This window comes from Sphaerodactylus townsendi, linkage group LG02 (assembly GCF_021028975.2).
Source record: "Sphaerodactylus townsendi isolate TG3544 linkage group LG02, MPM_Stown_v2.3, whole genome shotgun sequence".
Lineage (NCBI taxonomy): Eukaryota > Metazoa > Chordata > Lepidosauria > Squamata > Sphaerodactylidae > Sphaerodactylus > Sphaerodactylus townsendi.
The window spans coordinates 56,007,827-56,035,597 of NC_059426.1; the positions used below are offsets into that span (position 1 = coordinate 56,007,827).

General features: G+C 42.7%; 1 protein-coding gene across 1 annotated transcript; it reads right to left on the reverse strand.

Annotated features, from left to right (window-relative positions):
- Positions 1–27,771, reverse strand: LOC125427395 (glycerol-3-phosphate dehydrogenase 1-like protein). Its single transcript, XM_048486747.1, is given in 9 exon segments — positions 1–142; positions 144–182; positions 2,540–2,646; positions 6,206–6,439; positions 7,936–8,048; positions 10,598–10,736; positions 11,761–11,901; positions 13,004–13,181; positions 27,355–27,771. Coding segments are annotated over 9 exon segments (1,047 nt in total). The 5' UTR covers positions 27,396–27,771; the 3' UTR covers positions 1–87.

Here is a 27,771-nt window from a genome sequence, read left to right on the forward strand (position 1 = left end):
TTTTGCCTTGCTTGCTTTTATTCATCATGCTCAAGATGACAGAAGCCTTGAGTAGAGGGGATGCTTGGAAGGAGGAGCCACATTTCCTTACATGTGTTGTGGATGATTCTGCAGACAAGTGACGAAGTCTTTGACAGATTTTCTCGTAGCAGATCTGGTAGATACTGACAAATAATGGAAACCTAGGAGAAATGCAGTTCTTGAAGTAAATGTTCAAAGTACCCAAAGCCATATAAAATTTGTTCCCACTTCCAGCATGTATAGAGCAGTAAGTCTTAACTGAGGCTATATACCGCCTGCAGGATGTGATCTATAAAGTTTGAGGAGATTCAGAACTTAAGAGGGCCAAATGGGTCACATCAGGTAACCACTTAACCCCACTTGCAATAGCTGCAGCTAGCAATCAGTTTTTATATTGCTGATCCAGAACGATGGGTTAAAAACCCAGATCCCCCCCCCCCCCCAGGCTCTCTTAAAAGTGATGCACAACAAACATGGACCACACTTGACAACTAATCTCTGCAGTACTGGAACATGGCAAACTTTATCTGCTGAAACTGTTTCCATTCAGCTATTAAAGATCCAGGAGGCAAACAACCTACTGCATCTGGATCCCCTACTAACTAAATCTGTGCAATGATGCCCTATCTTTTATATACTGCTACAGTTGTTTCATTATGTACAGTAATTGTGGAAACTTTCAGTATTGGCACCAAATTAATTTCCAGTTATATTAATATGCTGACTATCAACCTCTTAGTCTGCACTCAGCCTTCTAAGGGGATTTCTCTCTGTGTCCCATCAAGTGTTTAAGAGGCAATGGATCAACCACTTTTTTTCCCTTGTCTTCAGTGGAATGCATCTGTTTTTCAGCCAAAAGGTCAAGCATACAATCTGATACCAGCATAATTTTAAATTCACAGGCCTACTCAGCATTTCACATAAGATGCTTATAAGACAAGGCCTCAAGACAATAGCCTGAGACATACTTTTCCTCCTCCCTCCTTTTTTTTTTAGTTTTAACAAGTACCTTGATGAAAAGTTCTTGAGAAGTTGAAGCTTTCAGGCTGTTTTGTTTTATTGGGAGTTTGTCCCAATAAACCGAATAGCCAACTCCTACTGGAGAGTTGCATCTTGAGGCAGGCAGAGTTTGGAGAGTGGATGGAGAGCAGCAGGGATATGTCCACTTTCCAAAGCTGTTATTTCCTGCTAGGGAATTAATCTTTGTAGCTTGGATGTCATAGGGTTGCCAGGTGCCCCCTAACCAGCAGTGGGGGTTAGGTTCCTGGCTCCAGGTGGAAAAACCACTGGAGATTTAAGGATGGTGCCTGGGAAATTCAGGGACTGCAGTGAGGTACAATGCCATAGAAACCACTCTCAAAAGCATCAATTTTCTCTAGGGCAACTGATCTCTAGAGATGAGCTGCAGTTCCAGGGAATCTACAGGTTCCACCTGGAGGCTGGCATCTTTAGAAGGGCAGTTGTAATGCCAGTGATAAGCTCCAGCTCCTACTTTGGGAGTTTGATAACCCCGGCTTAATCAAAGGTACAGGTGGATTTTGTTTCTTGGATTGTACTGGCAAACAGTTTCACTAGAAATGAAAGAGACAACATAGATTATCAGGTACTGAACTGGCTAGCTGAGAAACAGAGCACCAGTGGATGATCTCAAATTACTGTTTTTGTGATACAGTTGCAGGAATTACTGCTGTTGCCAGCTCTGGAACTGGGCCAAGCAGCCTGCATCTTGAGTAGCTGCCAGCTTGGCAACCATTAGGTGGCACAGACTCTTTCATTCCCTGCCATAGAAATCTTTACCTGATTTCTGCAGGTCATTCCTCTTTTAAAGGTATCAGAGTGAACTGGGTTGGTTTTTGTCAGGCAGTTAGCAACCCTAAGGGCCAGGTTGTAGCTACTTTTAACGCTGGATTCAGACAATCAGGTTTTCCCCCACTGCAATATGGTATTTTGTAATATCATGTGAAACTGAGAATCAGAGACAGAACTTTCATAAATGGATTATCCTAGGATCTGTATCATTCCAAAGTGCATGTTCAGTATTACATGTCTGAATGCTTTCTCCACTTCAAAAACTTTATGATTGTAGAATCTGGCTGTAGTAGGGTAAAGGCTTGGCTAGAATTTTTCTAACAAAAGTCCGGTGGCATCTTGAAGGCTAACAGCATTTATTTAAATGTGAGCTTTTGTGAGCAGCTGCTCACTTCTAACTTCATAGCTTTTCCCAGAGAAGAAGATTTTGACCTGTGGAGGTGTTTGAACCCTCCCATCTACTGACTGAATTGGTGCAGTTTAGAAAGGTGCCATTTCACTTAACATGTCTGCATGTGTAGCTTGAACCTGAGCTACAAAACATGACTGTCAGGAAAGTGATGATCTGAACCCGACCCAAATCTTTTCCACATCTCATACCAACCTGAGTATTTACAAGTGCATTAATATAACTCATGATGGGAAAAGTCGGAATTCTATTTGTCCAGCAAACTGCTAGGATAGGTGGTACAAAGAAAAATCAAGTTACTTGTTAATTAAGTTCTTCTGCTTCAAGATCTTGTAAACTTCAGCTGACGTCTGAGGTCCTTGAAGCTTCTGTCCATTCAGCATCTCTTTTTCTAGTTCCTCGATTGTCTTGAGTAAACAAAAAAACAGGGAAAATTATTTTAGTTAAAGGAAATGATGCAGCTAAACTCCGTTTCAACATGAAAAGGAAATAATTTAAGTGCCCAAGTCAGCAATTAAGCTGTACCCTCAGTATTTCAACATTTGAAACTATGCAGAGCTGTACCATTGATCTATTTACCTCAACACAGATCGGTGGTGGACTGGCCATTTAACTTACAGGGACAATTCCCAGTGGGCCACTGCTAGGGTTGAGAAGCTTCAGGTCCCCCACTAATAAAGTTGAACATGGTTGCTTTGGAGAGTAGGCTGTGACATTGACCCATCCCCTCCCCAAATCCTACCCTCCCTAGGCTCCTTCCTCCAGATCTCCGGCTATTTCCTAACCCAAAGCTGGGAACCCCTAGCTGGGGTCCAGAAGCAAGCAGAGCCAAGCCTCAGTAACTCTGTCAGTGCCTCAAGAGTCATTTGGCTCAGCCCTTTTACCAGCAATGGCAGATGGTGTCAGCTAACCACTGTCTCCTGCACTGCTGCCAGTTTGACAGGTGATGCAGTGGGTGAGATAATGTTCATTGCTGGTCCCTGTCAGCCTCACAGGCCTCAGTCCTTATTTCTTGTACTCCACACACACACACCCCGCCACCACCAAGAGTTGCCAGCCTTAGGTCTGCCTCAATGGGGAGCCTGACGACTGGAGGCTAGCTCCGTCAGTGTCAGAGACAGAGATTTATGCACATACATATGAAGGATGTAAATAAGTACACTGTAAGCTGTGAACAGTGCAACTGACTGTCAGTGGCTCTATAGGGGCTGATGCAGAGAAAGATCTTCTATTGCTTCATACACACAAGTTGGAATCAAAACGTATGCAATGAAGATACACTGGAATACATTAAAGAATATCATTGTCATACATTTTGAAATTATGACATCATTATAATTAATTATAACAAGTAGGCCTGGAACTTCTTTATTGGTCAGGTGTTGCCAGTTAAAATAGCAAGTGTACTTGCTTTTTATACTTTTAAATTTCAGCTCAGTAAGTCACAGATCAAAGGATTTAAAAGAGGCCCAACAGCCCTGAAGCAGCTAATAAGCCTATACATATAATACAACTTCATACATCATAATTTAAAAAGAGCTGAAGCTAGTCATTCTTACAATTTGTACAGGGATTTTTTTTGGCTTTGTTGTTTACTCATTACCTCAAAACAACCTTTGCCTGAAGGCAGAGACATAGACTTCTGAATTTTCAAGGGGTCAGGCAAGGGGCTGAACCTGGTCAGGGCCCATACTTAGTAATCTATATTGAATTGCTTGAATATAAAATTAGATATATTTCCAATAACCATATGCCATCAACAATTAATCATGTGATTTAAAAATATTAACATTTTAATACATTATTTTTTAAATAAAAACAAGAAAAGATAAAAGAAAACAAGAGCATAAACTACAACAGGAAGAGAAAATGGATTTTATCGTGGTTACAGTTCTGGACACTAATTGTGCCAAATATAATTGTGCCAAATAATGCTCTATAAAATCATATCATCATCAACATATTTTGCATTTTTAAAAACCATTTTTAAGATAAACAGATTTTATTAAAGGGAAGATAGTAATACAAAAAAAGTGTTAATATGCAATTACTAGTATAATTTCTACGACTTTTCTTACCAAATTGAAGTCCTAATATTATTTTATCAATTTCTTATATAATAAAATTATTCATTATTTTTTCCTTTTAAGCTTTTCTCAGCACAATTAACAAAATATTAAATCTTTATAAGATTTATATCTCCTTTCATAATTTTTTTACATTTGAAAATAATATGTATAATATATTTTCCATTTATTTTGGAAAAAATATAAAAAATTTAACTTGTAATAGTCTGAATCTCAGTCAAATAAAGAGGCCTCTGTAAGAGGAGATGAAAGATGTCAACTCCTTTACTGAGACAATTTTAGTAAATGTTTCATTCATGTATGAAAGGAAATACTTCCTCTCTTTCTCTCAATAACTTAGTCAAGCCTCCGCAAGATGGTTTCAGGTATCCCCCACCGCAAGAATTCTGCCGGCATGGGGTGGAGGCCGCCGCAGACACGGAAGGCAAGGGCGGCCTCAGGAGAGGCCAGCGATTCCACAGGCGGCTCCGCGATGGAGCCACCTTCTGTTCTCTCTTTTCCTTTCATCTGACACGCACCTCGTCGCCTGCTGGCTCTCCGGCCCTCAATACCACGCCAGTCTCCTACCTCCAGGGTCGGAGGACAGTGAGGGAGGGTTTCCGGAGGCCAGCAGGCCAACGATGGGGACAAGGTGAGTGGAAGCGGAAGGGAAAGCCAAAGAGCAATCTCCCCGGGCGGTGCTGTGTTCGCAGACCAAGGCCACCTGGAAGACGCTGTTCTCAAAACAACCCTTTAAAGCCAGCTTTTAGGCGCCCTGACGCCGCCTCTGAGGGAGGGGAAGGGTACAGGTCGGCGCTGGCCAAGTTAAGCGCTTCAGCAGCCGCCATAAAGAACGGGCGCCCGACCGGGGGTGGCTTTACACTTCCCAGTGTCGCCGCTTTTGGCCCGTATGAAACGGCCCTGGATTGACACATGTAATAATGCATGCGGAAAACCATTCAAAAAAAATTCTCAAATTCCCACACTGATATGGGAAGGTTGGGTTTTTTCATGAATAAAAGAAAAGGTTCCATTATAGCTATGAGAAATCTTTCTGAGGCCGCTTCCAAGACGTTAGATGTGACCCCCCTGGCCAGGCCAAGAGTTCTGGGCGGCGAAGCAAGCAAGCCCATCTCGCATGAACGGGCGGCCGGAGGTCGGAGTGCGGCAGGCGGCTCCACACGAGTCGCCTCGTCTTCGCCATCATTTTCGGTGGCCAGCCGCCGCTTGGCGTCAGCCGAGTCTCACTCCACTTCTGCCCTCCGCACTTCTGGAGGTCGGAGGATCAGTGTGGGCGGGCGACACCCAGCAGGCGAATTTCCTGTCGCAGGACACCGGGTGGAGTGGGCTGGGACGGAGACAGCGCGCCCCGGGCGGGCGCAGTTCGCATCACAATGGCTGAAGACGCTTTCTCCCAACAACAATCTCCTTTAAAGGGTTGTTGTTTAGGCGCCCTGACGCTTCTGGGGAGTGGGAAGTGTAGGCCGCCTCGTCGCCAAGCGCTGCTAGCAAGCAGTGGCGCTTGCAACGTGCTAACGCGCCTGGGGCGTGTAAGTTTTACCGCTCCCCAGGCCGCTTCGGCATCCGGGCCGCGGCGGAACGCCTGAGGCTCTGGGGAGCCTTGTTTTTGAAGGCAGAGGCACCAAATTTGCAGCACAGATGCTGGTGACTTTCCTTAAAAGAACCCTCAAGTTTAATAAAGATTGGTTCAGGGGGTCCAAATTTATGGGGCCCCCAAAGAGGGAGCCCAATCTATCCTCCAGTTATAGAATTAATAACCTTAGCCAGGATTACAGCCTAATGCTGGGAACTCTTACTCAGAAGTAAGTTCCATGAAGAGCAATTAAACTTACTGCCATATGAAGCCTTAAATTCTTGAAAAAAGGGGGGAAAGTCTTACTTTTCCACTGCGTGCAAAGGCTTCTGCCACTTTCCTGTTGCGTCCGCCGTAGCATGTGGTGATCAGATCAGCAACACCACAGCTTTCCAGAAATGTGTTTATTGACACAGAGCCCTTGCAGAACAGCTTTGCAAAAGCAACCATTTCCATGAGGCCCAGACGAATCACAGCTGCTTTGGTGTTATCTCCAAAGCCCAGTCCATCACAAAATCCAGCTCCTACTGCCACTATGTTCTGAATACATATGGTAGAAAAGGAGAAAAAAAGTGAAAAGTCAAGAAAAACAAGATGCCAGCCACGGATGCAGGCAAAACGTTAGGTTCTACCACACCACGGCCACACAGCCCGGAAAACCCACAACGACCAGAAGAAAACACCCTTTTAAGGGAACAGGTAGCTTTCTGAAATACACGAATCCCTTTTTAGTCTTTTTTGGTACGAGAACAATGTATCCAGCAGCCAATCATGATCCCTAGAAGCAGTGGTGGAATTCAAAGAATTTATCAACCGGTTCCAGTGGTGGGATTCAAAATAATTTAACAACTGGCTGTTTACAAGCACCATTTTGACAACCGGTTCTGCCTGGCAAGTGTTAAGTAACTCCGTTGAATCCCACTGCCTAGAAGGGTTAGAAAAACCAGATTTGGGGAGAAGGGAGTGGGGAAAAAAAAGAAAATGTTACAATGTCAGTTCAGGCAAATAGGGTCTGAAACTTCAGAGACAGAGAGACTGGGAGCAATCCTGTCTCAGAGTCTGCCTTCTGTGTAACAGTCTAAACTAGTGAATATCTGGAGATAGGGTTTGCATTTCCAGTTTTAGCTGGTGCAGAACTTGTCTTAGTAGACTTTGGAAGCCTTAGAGTTTGTCTTTGGCAATCAAGAGGCGAACATGAAGAGGCTATATCTGTCTTGAAACCCCAGTTTCTGAGGGAAACTAGTGAATGATTTATGTTTTCTGAGAGGAGAACACATTTACACTGTGAGAATCCTGAGGTTGAGGGAAGGCTATACATCTATAGAATATAAATTTGGCTGCTAACTGCTCTCTCCTAAATTATCAATAGTTCTCTCCTAAATTATCAACAGTTACAACAAATCAAATCTTTATTACAGTCATAGACCAGCATCAGGTAAATGAAATAATGGGTAGATCATAAAGGAGAAAGCACATTAAACAGTAAGCAGAACTACTTGAAGGGGTAAAAAAAATTAAAAAGAGGAAAGTATTAAAAAACATGTTTAAAATTTTTTTAAAACCATGATTTTCACAACACTCTATTTAGATATTAGGTAGGCTATGCTGGTTTTACTTAAGGCAGTTAGATTGGAGTGATCATCAACAAAAAGAGCACTTTAAAGTATTTGGCAATAAGAGTTCTTTATAGCTATATTCTTCTCACAGGAGCCTGTTATCAGTTTTGAGCATGTTCCAGTGGCAGCTACCTGCCTTGGCTATCTGGACTTGTCTTCAGAGACAGAGAGACTGGGAACAATCCTGTCTCAGAGTCTGCCTGACAAGGCAGAAAGAACATCTGCTTAATAGTCGCCTCTTTTTAAATTACAAAAAACAAGGGCACTCCAATGTGGTGTTTAACATGTATGATAAAAATTTGTATGTGTCATTTCAAAACTTTGCGAAAGTTAGTGAAAACAGCATAAGCATTCTTTGTACAATTATAGTAGCTAAACCAATCACAATAATCTACAGAACTACAGTTTGGGATTACCAACTTTTAAGGCTCCACAGATCTCTACAGTGTCACAGTCATCCACCACGGTGATTCTGAAATTTGGGGTCTGCATTAATTCTTTAAAGGTCTTTCCATGTTCTGCATTTTTGCAACCTGGGGAAAGAAATGCAATAGATTGCAATGTGTTAACCCAATAAAGTAATTGTTTGATGTGGTTGGACACAAAAGTATGACTACACCTACATTTGCCAGAAATATGCAATTCTGCAGAGTGGTTTTCTATTTCTAAGTGAAAGTATGCATTCAACAAAAGTCCCAAACAATCCAAACAACACTATGGTGCATTTCCAAGCAGAGTTACACCCTTCTAAACCTCCTGACGTCAATGGACTTCAGCGGGGTTACTCTGCAAGTTTGAAGCTTACCTCCTACCCAGTGGTTGGATTCAAATAATTTAACAACTGGTTGTTTACAAGCACCACTTTAACAACCGGTTCTGCCGAAGTTGTGCGAACCGGCTGAATCCCACCACTGCTCCTAATCCTAAGGAGCCTTTCTTCAGTTTAAGTGGCTCTTCCTCCTACAGAAGAACTATTTCAGAGGAAAGGAAGGGAGGAAAGCAAGACAGGATACAGGCTGAAATGTATAACTTTTTTCTACAACATCTTGCAACACACATACATCAGAATTAAGACTGAAAACAGTATACAGAGAAGTGAGACATTAAGCATATAGTGATGGGGAGATGTAATATTTTATCTGTGTGGCTGGGCAACCTGAAAGTAGGTGGTGTTAAGTCAGCCCCCATTCCAGAGACTTGCACAGTGACAGAAATCAAAATGGGTGGCAGGGACTTTCAAAGGTAGCTCAGCAACATGTGATTACATGTATATCGGTGAGATACATTACAGATGGATCTTATGCTCTTATTGCATTCTAAGGATACATACAAAAAACTGAGCCAATACAGCTAGGCTGCTGAGCACCATTTCTCAGCCCTGATCTACCAGCAGTGGCAAAACAGGAACACAAGGTAGATTTCATGAAAGTTTCTCAGTGGAAAAGAGGAATAGTAGCTGCTTAATCTATTTCCCTTCAGTAAGTGGTGGGATTCAGCAGGTTTGCACCACTTTGGTAGAACCAGTTGTTAAAGTGGTGCTTGTAAACAACCAGTTGTTAAATTATTTGAATCCCATCACTGCCTTCAGCTGTATTTTTCCACCCAAAATTCAACTGTCCAAGCTCTTTTTACTCTCCAGAGGGAAAACTTTTATTTAATTTTAATTTAATTTATTTTCTGTCTTTCTCATGGAAGTCTCAAGGTGGATTATAAAAGTTAAAAGCCAGCATTAAAAGCTACTACAATATATCTTTCATAGACATGCCTCACTGAAAAGTCCCATTTCATACACTGTGTGGCAGAGGGGGGATCCAGCAGGTTCTCACAGGTTCCCAAGAGTAGGTTACTAATTATTTGTGTGTGCCGAGAGGGGGTTACTAATTGGTGATTTTGCCACTTGATTTTTGCCTTAGTTACGCCCCTCCTCACAGCAGTAGCGCGCAGAACTTGAAGCAGTCTAGCAGGAGGTGCACCGGCGTGTGTGGCAGCCTGCGCCTGCATGCATTTGTTTCCCGCCCAAGGCTCCCATGCAGCTGGGCCAAGGCCCCTTGCCACAGCCCCGCCCCAGGAATGCCCTGGCACACCGAATGCCCCCCGGGCCACACTGTGCCCCCCCCCACCCAGCCCCATTAGCGCTACGCCACAGTTTGAATCCCACCACCATGGGAACCTGTTACTAAAATTTTTGGATCCCACCACTGCTGTGTGGGGCCTGAGGGTCTCCTAGAATTACAAGTAATCTTCATACAGAGACCAGTATCCCTGGAGAAAATGACTGCTTTGGAAACCAGCCTGTGTGACATTATGCCATGCAGAGGTCTCACCTCTCCCAGGCTTCACCCTTCAGATTTTTGGATTAATAACCCTAAGTAGAGCCCTATGTTTCAGTGCCTCAAACAGCTCACAGGCCTGGAGGGAAATGTTCTGTCTTTTTCAATAGAGGTTTAATATGTGGAAATGCCATGGAGATAAATAACATTACCTGGTAAATAATATTCCTTTCAGCCTCTGCTGAAGGCACAAGATATTTAGCAACCATAAACCTCACTGGTAAGAGGGCTGGCAACAGGGTTGCCAGGTCCCCCCTGGCAACTGGCAGGGGATGGGTGGGGGGGATACATTTGCCAGATTCAGGTTGAGAAACTCCTGGAGATTTGGGGATGGAGCCTGAGGAGGACATGGACTTCAGTGGAGTACAATGCCATAAAGCCCACCCTCCAAAGCATCAGTATTCTCCAGGGGAAGTGATCTATATAGTCTGGAAATTAGCTGTAATCCCAGGATCTCCATGTTCCACCTGAAGGCTGGCATCTCTGGCTAGAAATCTGGCTGCAACATCACAAGACATAGAATTCTGTGATCTCACACAAGGCACAAATAAAGTATTCTCACAATAAAACAACTTTCTGATGTCTGACTGTTGGTGGAGACCCACAGATGCCATCCAAGTTATTATGATGAGATGTAAATAAAGTTGACTGCATCTGTTCCAAGAGTGAAAGTTGTTCTCCCGGCCATGAAATGTTATATATATACAAAAGGGTCACTGGCTATTATAATCTACAGCAATATAATTAATTACCAATGGTGGTTTCACAGAACTTTTCATCTGCCACTTCATTAGCTATGTTGGCTCCCATGAGCACGCTGACTTCGATCTTCAGTTTTTCTCGAATGATGTCTGAGATGAGTTTCAGGCCTTCAGGACCCTCGTCAACTCCCTAGGAAAAGTAGTGATGAAAGCTATGGTTTTTAAAAGGTGGTTTCATGCACTTCCGGAGATGAGACACAATTGGAAACATATCCCAAGAAGCTGACTTGCTAAAAGTTGCCACAAAAGAGGCATTACAGAAGGGAGGGAAGGTAGAAGGGAGGATAAACAAGGGAAGAATTTGTGCTTAGTTCAGTTTTCCATGTTGAGGCCTGGCTACAGTAGGGGGTAGGGTGACCACAATGGTTAATTTACTGTTTTTAGAAGTGAATTAAAATTCTCCGGTTATTGTAAATAGTCCAGATCACAGGCGAGACAAAGTACATAAACACAAAGACTGTAGCAAACAAGGCTCCCAACTTTTTCACTGATCTGCTCCAAACCTTTAAGAACAGCCTGATAGCATTGAAAGCACCAGATGATGCTTCTTGTGGCATGGAGATGAAACAACGAGAATATAGTTATTCACTTCATTTATAATCTGCCTTTCTCACAAGTGAAAGGCACAATGAAAAGCAAGGCATTAAGAATAACATAATACTACATACCACAAATCATGTAAGACACATACATGGATTACAAAATTAGAGATGTAGAACAACAATATAATAAATGCAATGGACAATGAAATTAAAGCTACCTAAAATTTCACAGATATTAACTAAAACATTATTCCCTCTATTTAAAAAAAAAGTCATCCCGCCTCCAGTCTGGGATTGATGAAGGATAATATGACCAGGCAGGACTAATTATAACAGATATACTGCATTCTTATCCCCGCCCCACCAGGACTCAGTACTGCAAGTCTAATCAATCTTACGTACCTCCAGAAAGGAGTGCAGTTTTATTCCTTGCCAATCTTGTATTGCACAGTAACCACAGAAAAGTTTCACCTATTACATTTATATATCAGGCTGTTCGCAGGAGCAGGGCCATTAAAATAGCTGGCAACCCCGCATTCAAGCATGAACTTTGCCATAAGGTCTCGCATGCCACTGTTTGGAACTATGCCTTTCGCAAAGGTCTTGAATTACCTTGATTAATGAAATCCCAATGGCTCCTGCTTTTACTTTGCCAAGAAGTTGGTCACATATTTTAGGAATGAATTGATGGGGTATAACAAATATGATAATATCTGCATCAGCTGCTGCTTCTACTGGATCTGGTACAGCAACCTAAAACAAAAATGAAGAAAGCTACCATACTCATCCATGGCACAGTAACTGAGGGTTACCAACAAATCTTTGTTTCGGGATGCATGAACACAAGTATTTTGAGAGAAGTTTAAATTGGGTGATACCCATGCTGTGCATTTGCTGCGGGAAATACCAGTGTACCTCAAGTGTTTTCCACAGCAATTATAATTATCTGTGAAGGGCCTTTACAAAATTATAAACATTAAGGAACACTCCTTAAATTACTGAATTGCTAATTCTTGTGAAAGATATGTTAGTCTTGAAAAGCATCAATGAACTGTTAATTTTAACACAGCTGCTTTCAGCAAAGCCAGATTTAAGCTTTAGGTGCAAAAATGGGCAACTTCAGAAATAAATCCTACACAGGTCTGCTCAGAATCCTGTTTGAAGTCTATTCAATCAGACTAACTCCTAGGAAACTGTTCTTAAGATTATACAATGGTTATAGATTGTACAGTCAAGTCAAAAGCTGACTTATGGCAACTCCATATGGTTTTCAAGATAAGAGAAAAAGAGGTGTTTTGCCTGACTGCATAGCTACCCTAGATTTATTTCCATAGTCATTTCCCATCTAAGAACTAACTAGGGCCAACCCTGCTTAGCATCCAAGGTCTGACAAGATTGGGTCATCTAGGTCAGGGCGGGGAGGATCCATTCTCTAATTTACAACTATCAGAATTAAAGAATGAATAACCAGAAACGTAAGGACTAACAAATTTCAAAGCTCATAGGAATCTTTCTTTGCTCCTTTAATGAGACAAGTTTCCTTGTGATTAATGTACAACTCACAAGTATTTGCTCTTGCACCTATGGTCTTGTTTCCTTCTGCATTATGCGAATCCACTGATACTTTTGCGTGGAGTTTTCCCTTCCTTCTGCAGATTACTTGGCTAAAGAGCTTCCTGCCTTCTGAATTAATTGCAAGACAATAAACTGGTTGCAACATTTCTCTTTGACTATGTGTAATGTTCCACTAGAGATAAAAATCCAGCCCATTGTCTATTTCTTAGAAGTAAAATCCATTATAGCCAAGCGCTGGACCTATAGACTTGAAACTCTAAAGTGTTTTTATCCAACTTACCACGTTAGGAGTCAGCTTATGTCCTGGGAGATACTTCACATTTTCATGATCTTGGTTTATTATATCAGTGAGTTTCCGGCCATTGATTATCTCTTCAAACACCCACATTTTTACAACAGGGTCAAATTTGTTGGATTTCTGGGTGTTTTTGCCTATGATTTTGGCAATAGCAGTCCCCCTTTTTAAAAAAGAAAAAGAATTTGATAATAAAATTACAAACCAGATGTGCCTGTTTGTGTAAAATCTATAAACTGAGAACTACCAAACAAGTAGGATTCAAATTGCTTGGGTTTAATAAAGCTTAGTATGAGTTATCACCTGCAGCAGTGACATGCTGGTTTAATGAACAGAGTGTTGGCCTATGTCTGGGTAGACCTGGATTCAAATCCCCACTCTGCCTTGAAGCTCACTGGAAGTCTTTAGGCCAGTCCTTGGGTTGGATCACACCAAACAGTTTCCTTAACACAGTGGTACTTTCCCCAGATGCGATGGTTGCCAGCTTTAGCCTGGGAAATACATAATGTTTGGGGGGATGGAGCCTGAGGAGGGTGGGATTTGGGGAGGGGAGGTGCTTTAATGAGGTATAATGCCACATATGAGGTATAATGAGGTATAATGAGGTATAAGTCCATCTTCTCTCAGCCATTTTCTCCAGGTAAACTAATCTCTATTGTCCAGAGATCAGTTGTCATTTTAGGAGATCTCCAACCACCTGGGGATTGGTAACCCTATCCAATGCAAGGCATCTTGCTCAATAGCAGTAGACCCGTGTGCGTCACAGGGAATTTTCTTATGCTGAAGAAAGGCACGTCCATTAGCAAAACCAATAACAGGGATATAATCTCCTATATCTCTGACTAACCCAGTGGTGGCGAATGTTTGGCACTCCAGATGTTATGGACTACAATTCCCATCAGCCCCTGCCAGCGTGGCCAATTGGCCATGCTGGCAGGGGCTGATGGGAATTGTAGTCCATAACATCTGGAGTGCCAAACGTTCGCCACCATGAGACTAACCTATTTCCCAGAATTGTTGTTAGGCAAAAACGAGAAAATATTTGCATTGTTGATGTTATTGTTGTTGTTGTTGTTGCTGCTGCTGCTGCTGCTGCTATTAATTGGTTTTGTATACTGCCCTCTGCCGGAGGGCTCTGGGCAGTGCACAACATGTTAATATATACAAGTAGAGCACAGTTTAAAACATAGCAAAATACAACTATAATAACATATATATGGCTCTATTAGAATTAAACAGTTAAAACCTCTATTAAAACACAGCGTTCCAGTATACAATATCTCGCCCGACAGCTAAAACCCGCCCAAGAGTTATCCTGAGTTCTTTGGAACAAGGGTGGGATAAAAAACTTGCAATACTGAAAGATGCCTTTCACAACACTTTATGTGATCTGAGTAACCATCTTGAGAACTTTGCTGTGAACTTGCTCACTAGGCAAACATACCTTATTCCATTACATATGAGGCAAGATCCTTATCAAATCAAGTCCACGTTGCCTAGTGAAGTTTGTCTTGAGCACAGCACCATGCCAAGCAGCTTTGCCATCATTAAATCACCTTATTTACTGGAAAACAGGCTACATGCGATGGGGTTATGTGTTTTTTTTAGGTCAGTATATAAAGAATGGAATCACTTGTTCTTTGTCTCCTTTTTGTGCCTGCACAGTTCCATATATCCTTTAAATAACTGATATTGGATATTGGAGTAGGGCCATTAAAATAGCCTGGTGCATTGGTGAATCCTCTGCCCTACCCCGCCACACCCTGAATGCCCTGGTGCATTGTGCATGCCCTGCCCCCTTGGAGCTACATCTCTGTACCCATGATCCACCCACCAATTTGGGGATGGAAGACAATTCTGGAGTTAAACACTCATATGGAAGCCATCTCTGCCATGGTGGACAGACTCATTCCCAAGATGCCCATCTCTTCCTCATCTTGTGTAGAAGCTTTCTGCTGAGCTCAAACTGACACCACAAATAACCAATACCAATTTCCTAAACTCAGCACATAGAAATCCCTGTTTGCTACAGGGATTAAACAATTATGCTCAATATTTTGCTTTGCTTGCAATATTTTTAATATGTTAAAAAATCCCAGAAAAAAACAATTCACTTTATTGTCTTGATTCAGAGGGTAACTTGTTTATAATTATCATGAAATAACTATAAATCTAGATGAAATTCACAATGCAACATTTGGCTATTCATGAGAAGAAGAATTTGCTGTAACTGTGAAATTTGTGCAGTGCCTTGCAGGCTATATAACCTTGGAACAGACTATCAACTTAGGCAAACATAGATAATGACACTCCTATCTAAACATTTATCTGATTTATTTTCAAGAGGTCTGTTTCTTAAAGACCCATAGGGAATTTGTACATTTTAGTTGTGTATATTTTAAACAAGAAAAATGCACACCTACTTAAAAAAATTAACAGTGAATCAGGTTCCTGTTTATTTTTAGTATAATAATATTGTAGTCTAGATTAAATAATAAAACAAAACCCACCCATTCTACTCTACACAATCAGTGTCCTAGGACTCTGAACAGATAAACTATTGCTTGACGTTTCAGTCAACCTTTGAACACTTAGATTTTTTGATTGAAGAATGGTAAATATTTGGAGAGGGTGGGCCTTCTATTATCCATTAGTGGTCTTAAATTCAGAGTAAGGGGACTACATATATGCTAGGATTGTAATAACTAACCTACAATAGGCCACGTTGAAGAGGACGTTTGGATTTATACCCCTTTTCTCTCCTGTAAGGAGACTCAAAAGGACTTACAAACTCCTTTAATTTCATTTCCCCACACCTTGTGAGGTAGGTGGGGCTGAGAGTTCCAAAGAACTGTGACTAGCCCAAGGTCACCAACCGGAATGTAGGAGTGGGGAAACAAATCTGGGTTGACTCGATAAGATTCCACCGTTCAGCAGAGGACCAAGAAATCAATCCTGGTTCTTCAGAGTAGAGTTCACCTGCTCTTTACAACTATACCATGCTGCCACCCTCACAAGCATGATGGTTCTACTCCCTAGTAATGTAGGTCAAGACTATCTTTCCTCCTTGAGGAGTCTTTATCTACAGTCCACACACATTGGTGGTTTCTGCACAGACAGAATTCACCGGTATCAGCCAGGTAAAAACACCCTTTGGGGAAGAAACTTCACACGACTACTGCCTCCTAATCGAGGCAGCTGCTCTTCCCCGCTCCCCAGCGGTGTTTTGTTGCCTCGCTCAATGTCCAGGGCAAATTAAAAACAGCAGCGTCCACCCGGTGCTGAGCAAAAAGGCACCAGGTGGATGCCACTGTTTTCCAGCACACCGCTTTTAAAAAAGTACCTCTGTGTCCTTGCGTAACTCCATCAGAATTAGGGGACATGCCCCCTGCCCTCCGACTTCTCGACCATTGCCTGGGCCATGGGGCCGTGTCCCCTGGTCCTGATGGAGCTACACAAGGACTCAGAGGTAAGTTTTTTTTTAAGTGGCACACCTCATGCAGAGGCGCTGTTGTGGGCCGCGGCAGCTCCTGGGCCACCCGCACACAAGTGTGCAAACGGCCCAAGGGCTACACCGGTGTCTTTTACTGCAGCTCCCCTGGGCCCATGCGGAATCCACCATATATTTGCAGGGGCATAGCTACAGAAAACAATACCCAGGGCAACAAATAAAATTGCCGCCACCCCGCCCCGCTCCCAAAACCCTGTGATTTTTTAAAAATTTAGGTACTTTCCTTCTAGCTGAGTGGTGCTGAGGCTAGCAAGAGTCTGGGGTTGGGGACAACTTGGACCAGGTAGTGAGCACACCCTCGGTGGTCTTGTCCCCACCCCCAGTCTCTAACTGGCCTCAGCGCCGCTTGGCTAAAAAGAAAGTAAACTAAATTTAAGGGAACCACTGGTTTTTTTTTAATTCAGCTTACTTTCCTTCTAGCTGAGCAGTGCTGAGGCTGGCCAGAGATTGGGAGTGAGGACAACTTGGGCCAGGAAGGGTGTGCTCCTTCCCTGACCTTGTCCCTACCCGGAGTCTCTTGCTGGCCTTGGCACCACTCAGCTAGAAGGAAAGTAAGCATAAACTGAATTATAAAGGAAATAAAGGGTTTTTTTGCGGGGGCAGCAGTACCCTGGATGCCCCCAGGTGCCTGGCGCCCTGGGGCAAAAGCCCCCCTTACACTCTCACTATGCCTACGTACATTTGATAAGGTAGCGGTATCATCCACAAGATCCATTCACAACGAATATGGCTTTAGTAGACTGACTAAAGGTCCACTGGATGAATCCTTGCCAATCTTCCAGGTGGGGCCTGGAAATCTCCCTGAATTACAACTGATCTTCAGACCACAGAGGTCAGTCTGTCTTGGGGAAAAGACTGTTTTAGAGGGTCACACACTATGACATTATACTATGCTACAGTCCCCCACACACCCTGAACTCCACCTTCCTCAGGCTCCACCCCTAAATATCAAAAAATTTCCCAACCCAGAGCTGGCACCCCTAACTGGATGCCTGCCCTATTATTTCAGACTTGTTGTTTCTGGAGCCTAGTGTCTATGGTTACCAGCCCCAAGGTGGAGCCTGGAGTTTTTCCAGAATTACAACTGCTCTCCAGATTACAGAGATCAGTTCCCTTGGAGAAAACGGCAACTTTGGAGGGTGGACTCTATGACTTAACATCCTTACTGGATTGTTTCTTCTCCCTCAACATGGCCCTCCCAAGTAGCTTGCCAGGTGCCCTCCCGTGGCATATTCCATGCTTGTTTGATGGAGCAGCAGGAGAAAAAAGGAAGAGATCAACAGCACGAACACTGTAACAGTACTTCTCGGTGAGCATCTGAAAGTAACATCACAGCATGTGTGACAGTCAGAAGCTTCCCCAAATCTTCGTGTTCTTTACCATACAGACGGGAATTCCTAGAGTATCACACATGCTGTGATCTTACTTCCTAATGCTTACCCAAAAGTAACATCATGGTGTCAATGCCATTCCACCTCCCTAGACTCTGCACCTAATGCTTTTGGTGGTTGTCAGTGCAGGACTGGCAACCCTACTACCCCCAAATCTCCAGGAATTTCCCAAACTGGAGTTGACAGCCCTACCCAGTGGACATTCTGATTGTGAAGCTGCCACTACCTGAGTATTACAAGCTGGATTTAAATATTTTCCTGATCCTCTGGCTGTATTCTCTGCTGGCCACAACCTTCACTTGCCCGTGCTTGATGTTATCCAGCTGCAAAATGCCCAGGTACTTATAGGCTTCCTTTTGGTTGCACTTGGAAGCAAATAACATCCTGCCAGAGGACCAGAAAGGGAACAAAAGGAGGAGCAGGGGTACAAAAGATCAACTCCTGATAGACAAAATGATGATGGAGAACTACAAGAATCGAAGAACAAACTTGCATATGGTCTGGATCGATTACAAGAAGGCATTTGATGCACTGCTCCTTAGCTGGATCATGAAATGCTTGGAAACAATTGGTGTCAGCAAAAACATTTGAGTATTCACTGAAAAAGCAACGAGATTGGGGAGAACTGAACTGGCAGTCAGAAATGAAAACTATGGAACAGTCAACATCAAGCAAGGAATTTTGAAAGGTGATTCACTATCGTCCTTACTGTTTATCATTGCCATGATCCCACTAAAAGTGATTAAAACAAACAAACAAAGTAGGGGTATCAAATGTCCAAAGACTTGGGGGGAAAACTCACATTTGCTTTACATGGATGATTTGAAGCTCTACAGGAAATCAGACAAAGAAATCCAGTCACTAGTAAACACAGTCTGATTATTCAGCAAAGACATTTCAATGGAGTTTGGCCTGGAAAAGTGTGCCATTGTTGCGATAAAGAGGGGCAAGATCGCTGAGAGTGATGGCATAGAAATGCCTGATGGCCAGCTAATCAAGTGCAACCAAAATGAAGCCTATAAATACCTGAGCATTTTGCAGCTGGATAACATCAACACAGGCAAGGGAAGGCTGTGGTCAGCAGGGAATACACCAAAAGGATCAGGAAAATATTGAAATCCAAATTAAATGGCGGGAATACCACCAAGGCCATCAACATTTGGGCCATACCCGTCATCAGGTACAACACCGGAATCATCAACTAGACACAGGCTGATTTGGATGCATTGGATAGGAAAACTCGGATGCTTGTGACAATGCACTATCCCTTACACCCACGTAATGATACTGATAGGTTAAACATTCCCTGGAGATCTGGTGGCAGAGTGCTACTGCAAGTAAAGCAAGCAGCGGGAGAAATATGCCCTGGCAGGTTATGTGAAAGAAAATCATTACAGGCATTGAATGAAGTGGAGAAAAGACATTTACTGAAAGCCCAGAGAACCAAATAGGAGTACAGAAAAAATGTGATTAAAACAAGAACTGAAAGCTGGCACAACAAAGCATTACACAGCCTGTTTCTGGAGAAGATCAAGGACAAGGTGGACATTGAAAAGTCCTGGCATAAGTTAGCAACTGGAACTCTGAAAAAGAAAACCGAATCATTGATTTTAGCCACTCAAGAGCAGGCGATTAGGACAAATATGATCAAGGCCAGAATTGAAAATCCTCAGAAGATGCACAGTGAAGATTGTACAAGGAAGCCTGCGAAACTGTAGATCATATACTCAGCTGCTGCAAAAAGATCACCCAGGCTGGCTACAAACAAAGGCACAACATAGTGGTCAAGATGATACACTGGAATTTGTGCAAGAATTACAATAGCTAAAAACTGGTGAGAACACAGTCCAGAGAAAGTCATGGAAAATGAGAAGGTCAAGATCCTGTGGGACTTTTAAACCCAAATGGACAAAGTATTGGCACATAATACACCGGACATCACAGTGATCGAAGACAAGAAAGTGACCATCGTCGACATAGTGGTACCTGGTGAAAGCAGGATTGTTGAAAAAGAACATGAGAAGGTCACTAAATACCACAATTTGAAAATCAAGCTTTAGTGACTATGGCAAAAACCAGCTGAGGTCATCCCAGTAATAATTGGCACCCTGGGAGCCATTCTGAAAACACTGGGGCAGCACTTGAAACATCTTCAAATTGACAAAATTAACATATGTTAGTTTCAGAAGGCAGCCCTGCTGGGATCTGCACAAACACTAAGCCAATACATTACAACTTCCTAGGCCTCTGGATGAGGCTCGAATTGTAATGTAAGGCCAACAACCAGCTAAACAACTGGCAGCTGTGATATCAAACACAATGATGATGATGATGATGATGATGATGATGATGATGATGATGATGATGATGATGATGATGATGATGATTTGCCAGTTTAACAACAAACAAGTGTACCACTGTGTGATGCAAAACTATATTCTGGCAGTGAACCAAACTAGCAGCAAGAATTCTGAAACTGTGGTGGGGGAGGTCAAACAGGTCAGAAATCAGAACCTCTCCCTCTGAGAATAACTATCAAGTAACTGGTGATTAGTCTGTGAAGGACTGTTTTGTTAAGACTGCTGAACAGTGAACTTTAGCCTCTATTTTAGTGCTACAAAGGAATGTTACTCAGCAAGATAGGCTTAGTGTTTATAATATGTGCCCCAGCTTCAAACTTTCTCTATCTACACCATGGGACTTCAACTTGTAGCCTGTTTCATGAACCTTGCCAGAATTTGGGTAGCAAAGTTATATGATCCAAAACATATAACCTGCTAAGCTGTAAAGCTTGCAAAAGCCGTCTGATTGTACCAAAGCAGTAAACACAAGTTCTCCCTTTTTTCTTAACACTTATTTATAAGTCACCTTTCTTGACATTCAAGGCAAGATTGCACAATTTAAAACCCCTAATCCAATTTTTAAAAAGCCATTTGATTGCTTCAGCTTTGATTGGCAGTGCTGTAGCTTCACAGTACCACCACAGTGCTAGGTCATGACAGACTTCAGGATACCTTCTCCATCTCTAGGAATGGCCACTGACTCTATGGCACTATACACTGCTGAGCTCCCAGTCCTTGCCAAACCAAGCCTTCCCCAGGCTCTACCTGTAAAATATCCAGAATTTTCCAACTCATATTTGGCAACCCTGCAGACAGTTCTTCAAGGGAACCAGACATCCCCTTCAAAAGAAGAACTTACATTATAGGGATACTACATTCTCCTGACACTAAAAAATATAGCCCTTCGTTGCTGGTACAGAGTCTTCTACAAGATGACATCACAATGGCTCTTGCAAGTATGCTATGTGTTAATTTTGGTTATGAAATTAGCACAGACATGATCGGACCTGTGAAATAGCGAATAATAAACAAAGCAGTTCCCTTTCTTTGGAATGTTATGACCTTTCAGAAAGTTCTTGGGTTAATTTTCTCAAAAGAAAACTGAGTGCTTCCTTACTGAAATGCACGAACATCCATGTAGTCCACAAAAAGCAAACAAATAAGACAGTGAACTTAACCATCACTATGTTCCCTTCCCCCATGATGCAGATAATAGAGCTATCATTTTTCAAAAGGTAGTAAAGTACTCTCTTTAATAATGCAAAACAGCCTATAATGCCCACTCTATAGAAGCAAAGCCCTCTAAAACAAGAGATGTGTATTATTAACATCAATTTAGCCACAGACTTTACAATAAGAAGGTCTTAAATTAGGTGGGGGTTGGCAACAACATAAAGTGATGTTAAATTCTTCTTATGAAGTGATCTGAGAGCTAATAAGCCCACCCATGAGTCAAATGGTATCACCAAACAGACTATGCTTATCCTGTGTCCTTTCAAAACTCTCCCCCACCAATAACTCATTATCTTTTCTCTCTTTATTGCATTGAGAAACTTTGGCTGAGTGCCTAGACATGGGAGAAACTGTCACTAACTGGCAAGCCATGAGGAAGAGAACACCATATTGTGGTGCATCTTTGGTGTGGTGTGTGTTGGAACTTAAGAAGCCCGTCACTTGCCTGCCTCTTACTATCACCAGCATGTCTTTTGGGGCGGAGTGTGTGTGTGTTTAAAGTGTAAACTGTCAGATTTTTATGTGATCTCACACAAAATTCAGATAGCCTGCATTTTGACAGGAAACTGGAACAGTCCATTCTATATCCTGCTATTGGTCACAATTGGCTCCATTTATTGGAGAGGGAATGTTCTTATATAATAGGTGCAAGATTTATATGATCAATGTGGATAGGAGTCTATGATATAAACTGTTGTATACTGGCTACTGTCTTGCCCATTCCTTTTCATTATTAGAGCTTTTTAAGAAAAGTCAACAATAATTTACTGGTGAATTTGCACCATTGCATCTAGTTAACTAATTGCCATGATAACATGTTCCTTTAGAACACCATAATGCTCCTTTTCATTACCACTGCAACATGCGTCTCTTGTGTTTTTACTGTATTTTTCTGAAGGTACCATCCTAAGCACTCATACCCTTTTAAACCTATTAAATACAAAGGCCTTGGAAGAGTGTAACTCTTCCAGATGCTCGGGAGCAGCAGCAGCAGAAGGCCATTGCTTTCACATCCTGCAGGTGAGCTCCCAAAGGCACCTGGTGGGCCACTGCCAGTAGCAGAGTGCTGGACTAGATGGACTCTGGTCTGATCCAGCAGGCTCTTTCTTATGTACTTATGTTCTTAGGATTGCATTGCAATTAAAAAAAACTTTTATAATTGTTGTGAACAGCTGCAGACAGAACAGAAAGGCAGCACATAGATCAGTCACTCAGTCAATCTAATATGTCCTTAAAACAGAAAAAGCCAGCAAGATTAAAACACATGCAAATTCCATACTTCCTATCAGGTTAAATGATCAACCCATAAAAGCCAGCTCAAATATATAAGGCTTACAGTGCTTCTCAGAATTAGGTTTGTACAATGGAGATTTGAAGCTCCAGGGGCAGGGCAGTTCTATAGTTTGCAGAAAAAAACCCACGCTGGAAGGTGAACTAATATAGTTAAACTACTGCTACAGGACATGTATCTATAGTTAGCATTGACACTGATTCATGTTCATTTCATTGAAGCAGGCTCTGGAGGCACACTATTCTAGAGTGCCCAAATTGGATGTTAAGAAAACAGAAATCTGCATTTAAATGTGCTGTTCTCTTGAAGAATGTGAAAGTAGGCTTAACTCTTTAGGTGAACTTGTGAATATTCAAAACAGAGCATGAAAAGGTGAGGACCGGAGAAAGCTGTTAGATCAGTATACAGCTTCTTGGATAATCAATAAGGAAGTAGGATATACAAACAGTAGCATCTATTTTCTCTCTGAGATGCTGACAGTTCATCCAAGGGAGGGAGGGAGGGAGGAAGATCTGCTTCAAAAACAGAATCAGCTGATCAAATAGGACTACAAGGAAGAACCTGAGAACAAGCATTTTTTATACTCACCATGCTGCCTCTTCCATTATATTTATTGTCATTTTGCCTGAAGCTTATGACTTTGTACAAACTATAATTTAATTATTAGGAGAAGACCCCTGCTGGATAAGGCCAAATGTCCAACCTGTCCAGCACTCATGTATTAGTGGTCGGACCCTTCCTCCCCTTAAATAGCTTAGAGGCCATATAACCGCACCTGCCTATGGGTTCTCTTTGTTTCTGAAAACTCTGGGCATTTTCTTCCTTCATGTGCTGCTTCCACAGACCTTTAGCACTGGTAATTATCACTCTTCCCCAAATGCTATCCATCTCTTTCCCTTTCTCCTATATTTAACTGTTGTATGCTTTAACGGTTATGTTTAATGGTTTAAAGTTCATTTCATTTTATCTTTAATAAAACTTATTTCTGTTTCAACAACTACCTCTTTATTTTAAGAGTTTTCACCTGACAGAGCCCTGATGTAAATAGGTTATTGATCCTAGTTTCCTCCCCACCCCCACCCCCACCCCCACCCCCACCCCCACCTCTATCTCAAGCTAATTTCCCTAACTTAAATGGAGACTTCCTGCCTGGGGTAACAGATGCCTCCATGAAGCCCATAAGCAGATCATGAAAAATTAGTCTTCTCCTGCTGTTGACACTCACTGTGATATTCAGGGGCATCCTGCTATTGAATATAGAGGTTCCATTTAATTCTCATAGTTAGCAGGTGTTTCTAGACCTGTTCTCCATTAAATTATATATTCCTTTTAAAACCCATCTGAGCCAGTGGTCCTCATCACACCCTGATGTCTATCAATAAATCAGTTGTATTCTTCAAACAGAAGCCAACTTGCAATAGGACGACCAGCTGCATAGACTTTAAAATACTGAAAACACTGAACTTTTCAATAGTGTGTTATTCACATATGTTATATCATATTCATTGTGAACAAAACTAGTTATTGGTTGTTGTGGGTTTTCCGGGCTGTGTGGCCGTGGTCTGGTAGATCTTGTTCCTAATGTTTCACCTGCATCTGTGGCTGGCATCTTCAGAGATGTATCACAGAGAGAAGTCACAACACAACAACCCACAACAACCAGTTTAATCCAGCCGTGAAAGCCTTCGACAATACATAAAACTAGTTATATTTAAGAAGTAAACATATCCTTTAAAATGTTTATGTCCGTAGGATACATAGGAATAAATCATTGTGTAATGCAGTGGTCCCCAACCTATTTATTTACTTAGTTTGTACCTCACCCTCTCCTGGCTCAGTCAGGCTCAGGGTCGCTCCAACAACAACAGAACAGTGTGACATCAACATTAGAATATTAAACATACAACTTTAAAACAATAATTCCTATCTTAATTTACAAAGAATGTGCCCTAAAACTGTGTGGCTGGTTCATAAAATAAGCTGTCCTCACCATGGAAGGTCGGTCCAAAAAAGATGATTGCAGGGAGACCAACAGCCACTGTAAAGCCCAAAGGTGCCTCCCCTCCCCAAAAAAAGAAGGGGAGGGAATAATGAGATGGCTGGGTACAGGGAAGGAAAGAAAAGAGGGAGGGGAGGAAGGAGGCCAGCAGATCTAACATAACTGTCTCTATCCTCAATCATATGTCTTGTATAACATTTCCATCTTACATGTCTCACAGGGTGCATGTCTCATTAGATGGACGGTTACACCAGGCTGCGACCAGAGCTGAAAAAGTCCCAGCCCTGCTTGAAGACAGCTGGATTCTGGGGCCTGGCAGGACCAAGAAGTTGTTTTGTGCCTGTGGGCACATTGGAATTCTGACATGGCACGGTGGGCACAGTAACAAAAGGGCAGCCACAGGAGGCGGAATCAGCCACAAAATGATAGCCACAGCTTTAACTTCACTAACACAGAGCAGATATTTTTGCTGTGATGACAGCAGTTAAAAAAATCTGCACAGTCAATCAAATCTCTAATAGTCAATCAGAAGCTTGCTGGGCAAACATCCTACCTGGCCTCACCCACTTTTTAAAAACACTTGGTGGCTGCCAGGAAGGTATCAGTGGGCACCATGCTGGGTACCCCTGCCCTAATGCTATAGATGGTCATAAAAATCAATGTGCTATACATTTTGAGTGAATGAAACCTTGTCTTAAAAGCATTTCATTCATTCCAAAAGAGAATGCTCTTTAAATATGCCAGCCCATTTTAACATTTCTCTCCTCTGGACTTTAACATTTCTGGCCTATAGTGACACCACATGGAGCAGATTCCACACACTAGGCAAGGGTCATGGCTCAGTGGCAGAACGTCGACTTTGCATGCAGATAGTCTCGCATTCAATCCCTAGATTCTCCAGTGAAAAGAATCAGGTAGGAGGTGATGTGAAAAATCTCTGTCTGTCTCTCTGAAGGGCTCTTGCTAGCAGGAGTAGACAACACTGACCTTGACATAGTAATGGTATGAGTCTGTTTGGGAGGCTTATCTGTTTATTATTATTTTATCATACCCCTTTTTGGAGAAAACTGGAAGAGTGTACCAGACGCCCCTTCTTCAAAGATGTGATTTTGGACAACTGAATTGTAAACAGTGTGTGTGTGTGTAAGTGTGTGTGTCTGTCCACCCAGCCTCTGTAAAGCCAAAACAGAAAGCAATGTATCCTTTCATACGCAGCCCCACTAAACCATTAGGACCCAGCTATGTAGGAAACATCACATTAAAATGTTTTATCACATTACTGTTTGGAAGCCACTGTCCAGTGATATCCTGCAAACCCTTTAGAGCAGCAGTTCTTAAACTTTTTGTGGTCGCACCTCCCTTGGGAAAGATCTTATGACCCACACCTACCATGAGTCTGGCCTAAACTTTAGGCAGGCCGAATTTCCATTTTTTAGGGCCTGAAAGTGCAAAGTTTAGGCTCTGGAGTGGAGTGAAAATGCACACTCACTGGAATGAGTACAAACACAAGCACTGAAAGTTCTGTGGAAATAAATTTTGTGAATGTGAAATATGGATAAAATAACTTATACCTGAGAGGTAACTCACACCTCCTCTGAAGTCTGCCTATACTTCTGTAACCCACAGATTAAGAACCCCATCTTAAGAGGTAGATCTGAGATTGTATGGTTACCACTTAATTTGCTATCACTCATGTCATATTTTCATCCTGCTCTTCCTCCAAGAAATATATCATTGTCACCTCTTCCATTGTATCCTGACAACAACCTTGTGAGGTAGATTACAATGATTGTGGTTCAGTGAGCTTTATAGAGGAGTGTCATTTGAACTCAGATCCTAGTCCAACACAGCAACCACTATGAAGACACTATGAAGACAGTGTGTAACAGACTTCCCTCTGTGATACACCTCTGAAGATGCCAGCCACAGATGCAGGCGAAACGTTAGGAACAAGATCCACCAGACCACGGCCACACAGCCCGGAAAACCCACCACAACTATGAAGACTGTCCTATTTAGACTGGTGGTCAGCCTGAATTTTATCTTGTGACCAAGTTCCCAAGCCACTTACACAAGACCTTTGTCTATGTGCTACTTCATACATTTACATAATTATTCCATTATCCGGACTCAAAAGCAGAAACAAGAATCCCCACCCTTCAGGATTCATGCCAAGATCGGATAAAGCACCCGTTAACCACCGTGCTTTGGATAGGGTGGCAACAGGAACGCTGCAGAAATAATTAATCCGCATCAAGTGATTTCAGCCTCCACCGCCCTGCTTCTCCCGGGTGACACGGCTGCAGAAATCCAAGGTCTACGCGCTATTCCCACGTGAAGCGGGAAGGAAAGGGGGAATCCTTCTGGCTCAGGAGTGAAGGCGTGCATGCAATGCTATCGGAGACGGCTGTTGAATACACTGCAGAGAACCAGGCTAGGAACTCTCCCCCCCCCGCCCCCCCACACACACCCTTTCCTGGTCAAGGCAATCCCTTATTTCGATGACAGACCTTGGCAACAGGTCTCTAACCTCCTCTCTTTCTCCCGTCACTCCCCAGCCTGGACTCACCAGTTCCCGGATCCGATGATGCAGATTTTTGCAGGCGGCATGGTGGCTCCCGATCCCCCGGTGGCTGCAGCTACTACGGCTTCTGGGTCCTTTCAGACCCCGCGGCAGACTTGTCAAGTTCTTGGCTGCTCCGTTGTGCGCGTTATAGGGGGGCCAGGAGAAACTGACACACCCCAACCTGCAAGCGCCGCCTGCAGCTGATGCCGTCAGGAGGAGGATTCCAGTCCCTAGAAGACCAATTAGAGGCGATCGTGTTAAGGGATCGAGTGGTTTGGGGGTTCCTCCGGCTGTCCCGGGGCGGGGGCGGGGGAGGTATGTGTAGAGAAAAGGGAGAAGGTCTTCTCTCAGGTTAGGAGCTGAGGAGGAAAAACAAACAAGCAGGCCAAAACAGAAGTGCCCACTGTGAAGTTCAAAGTC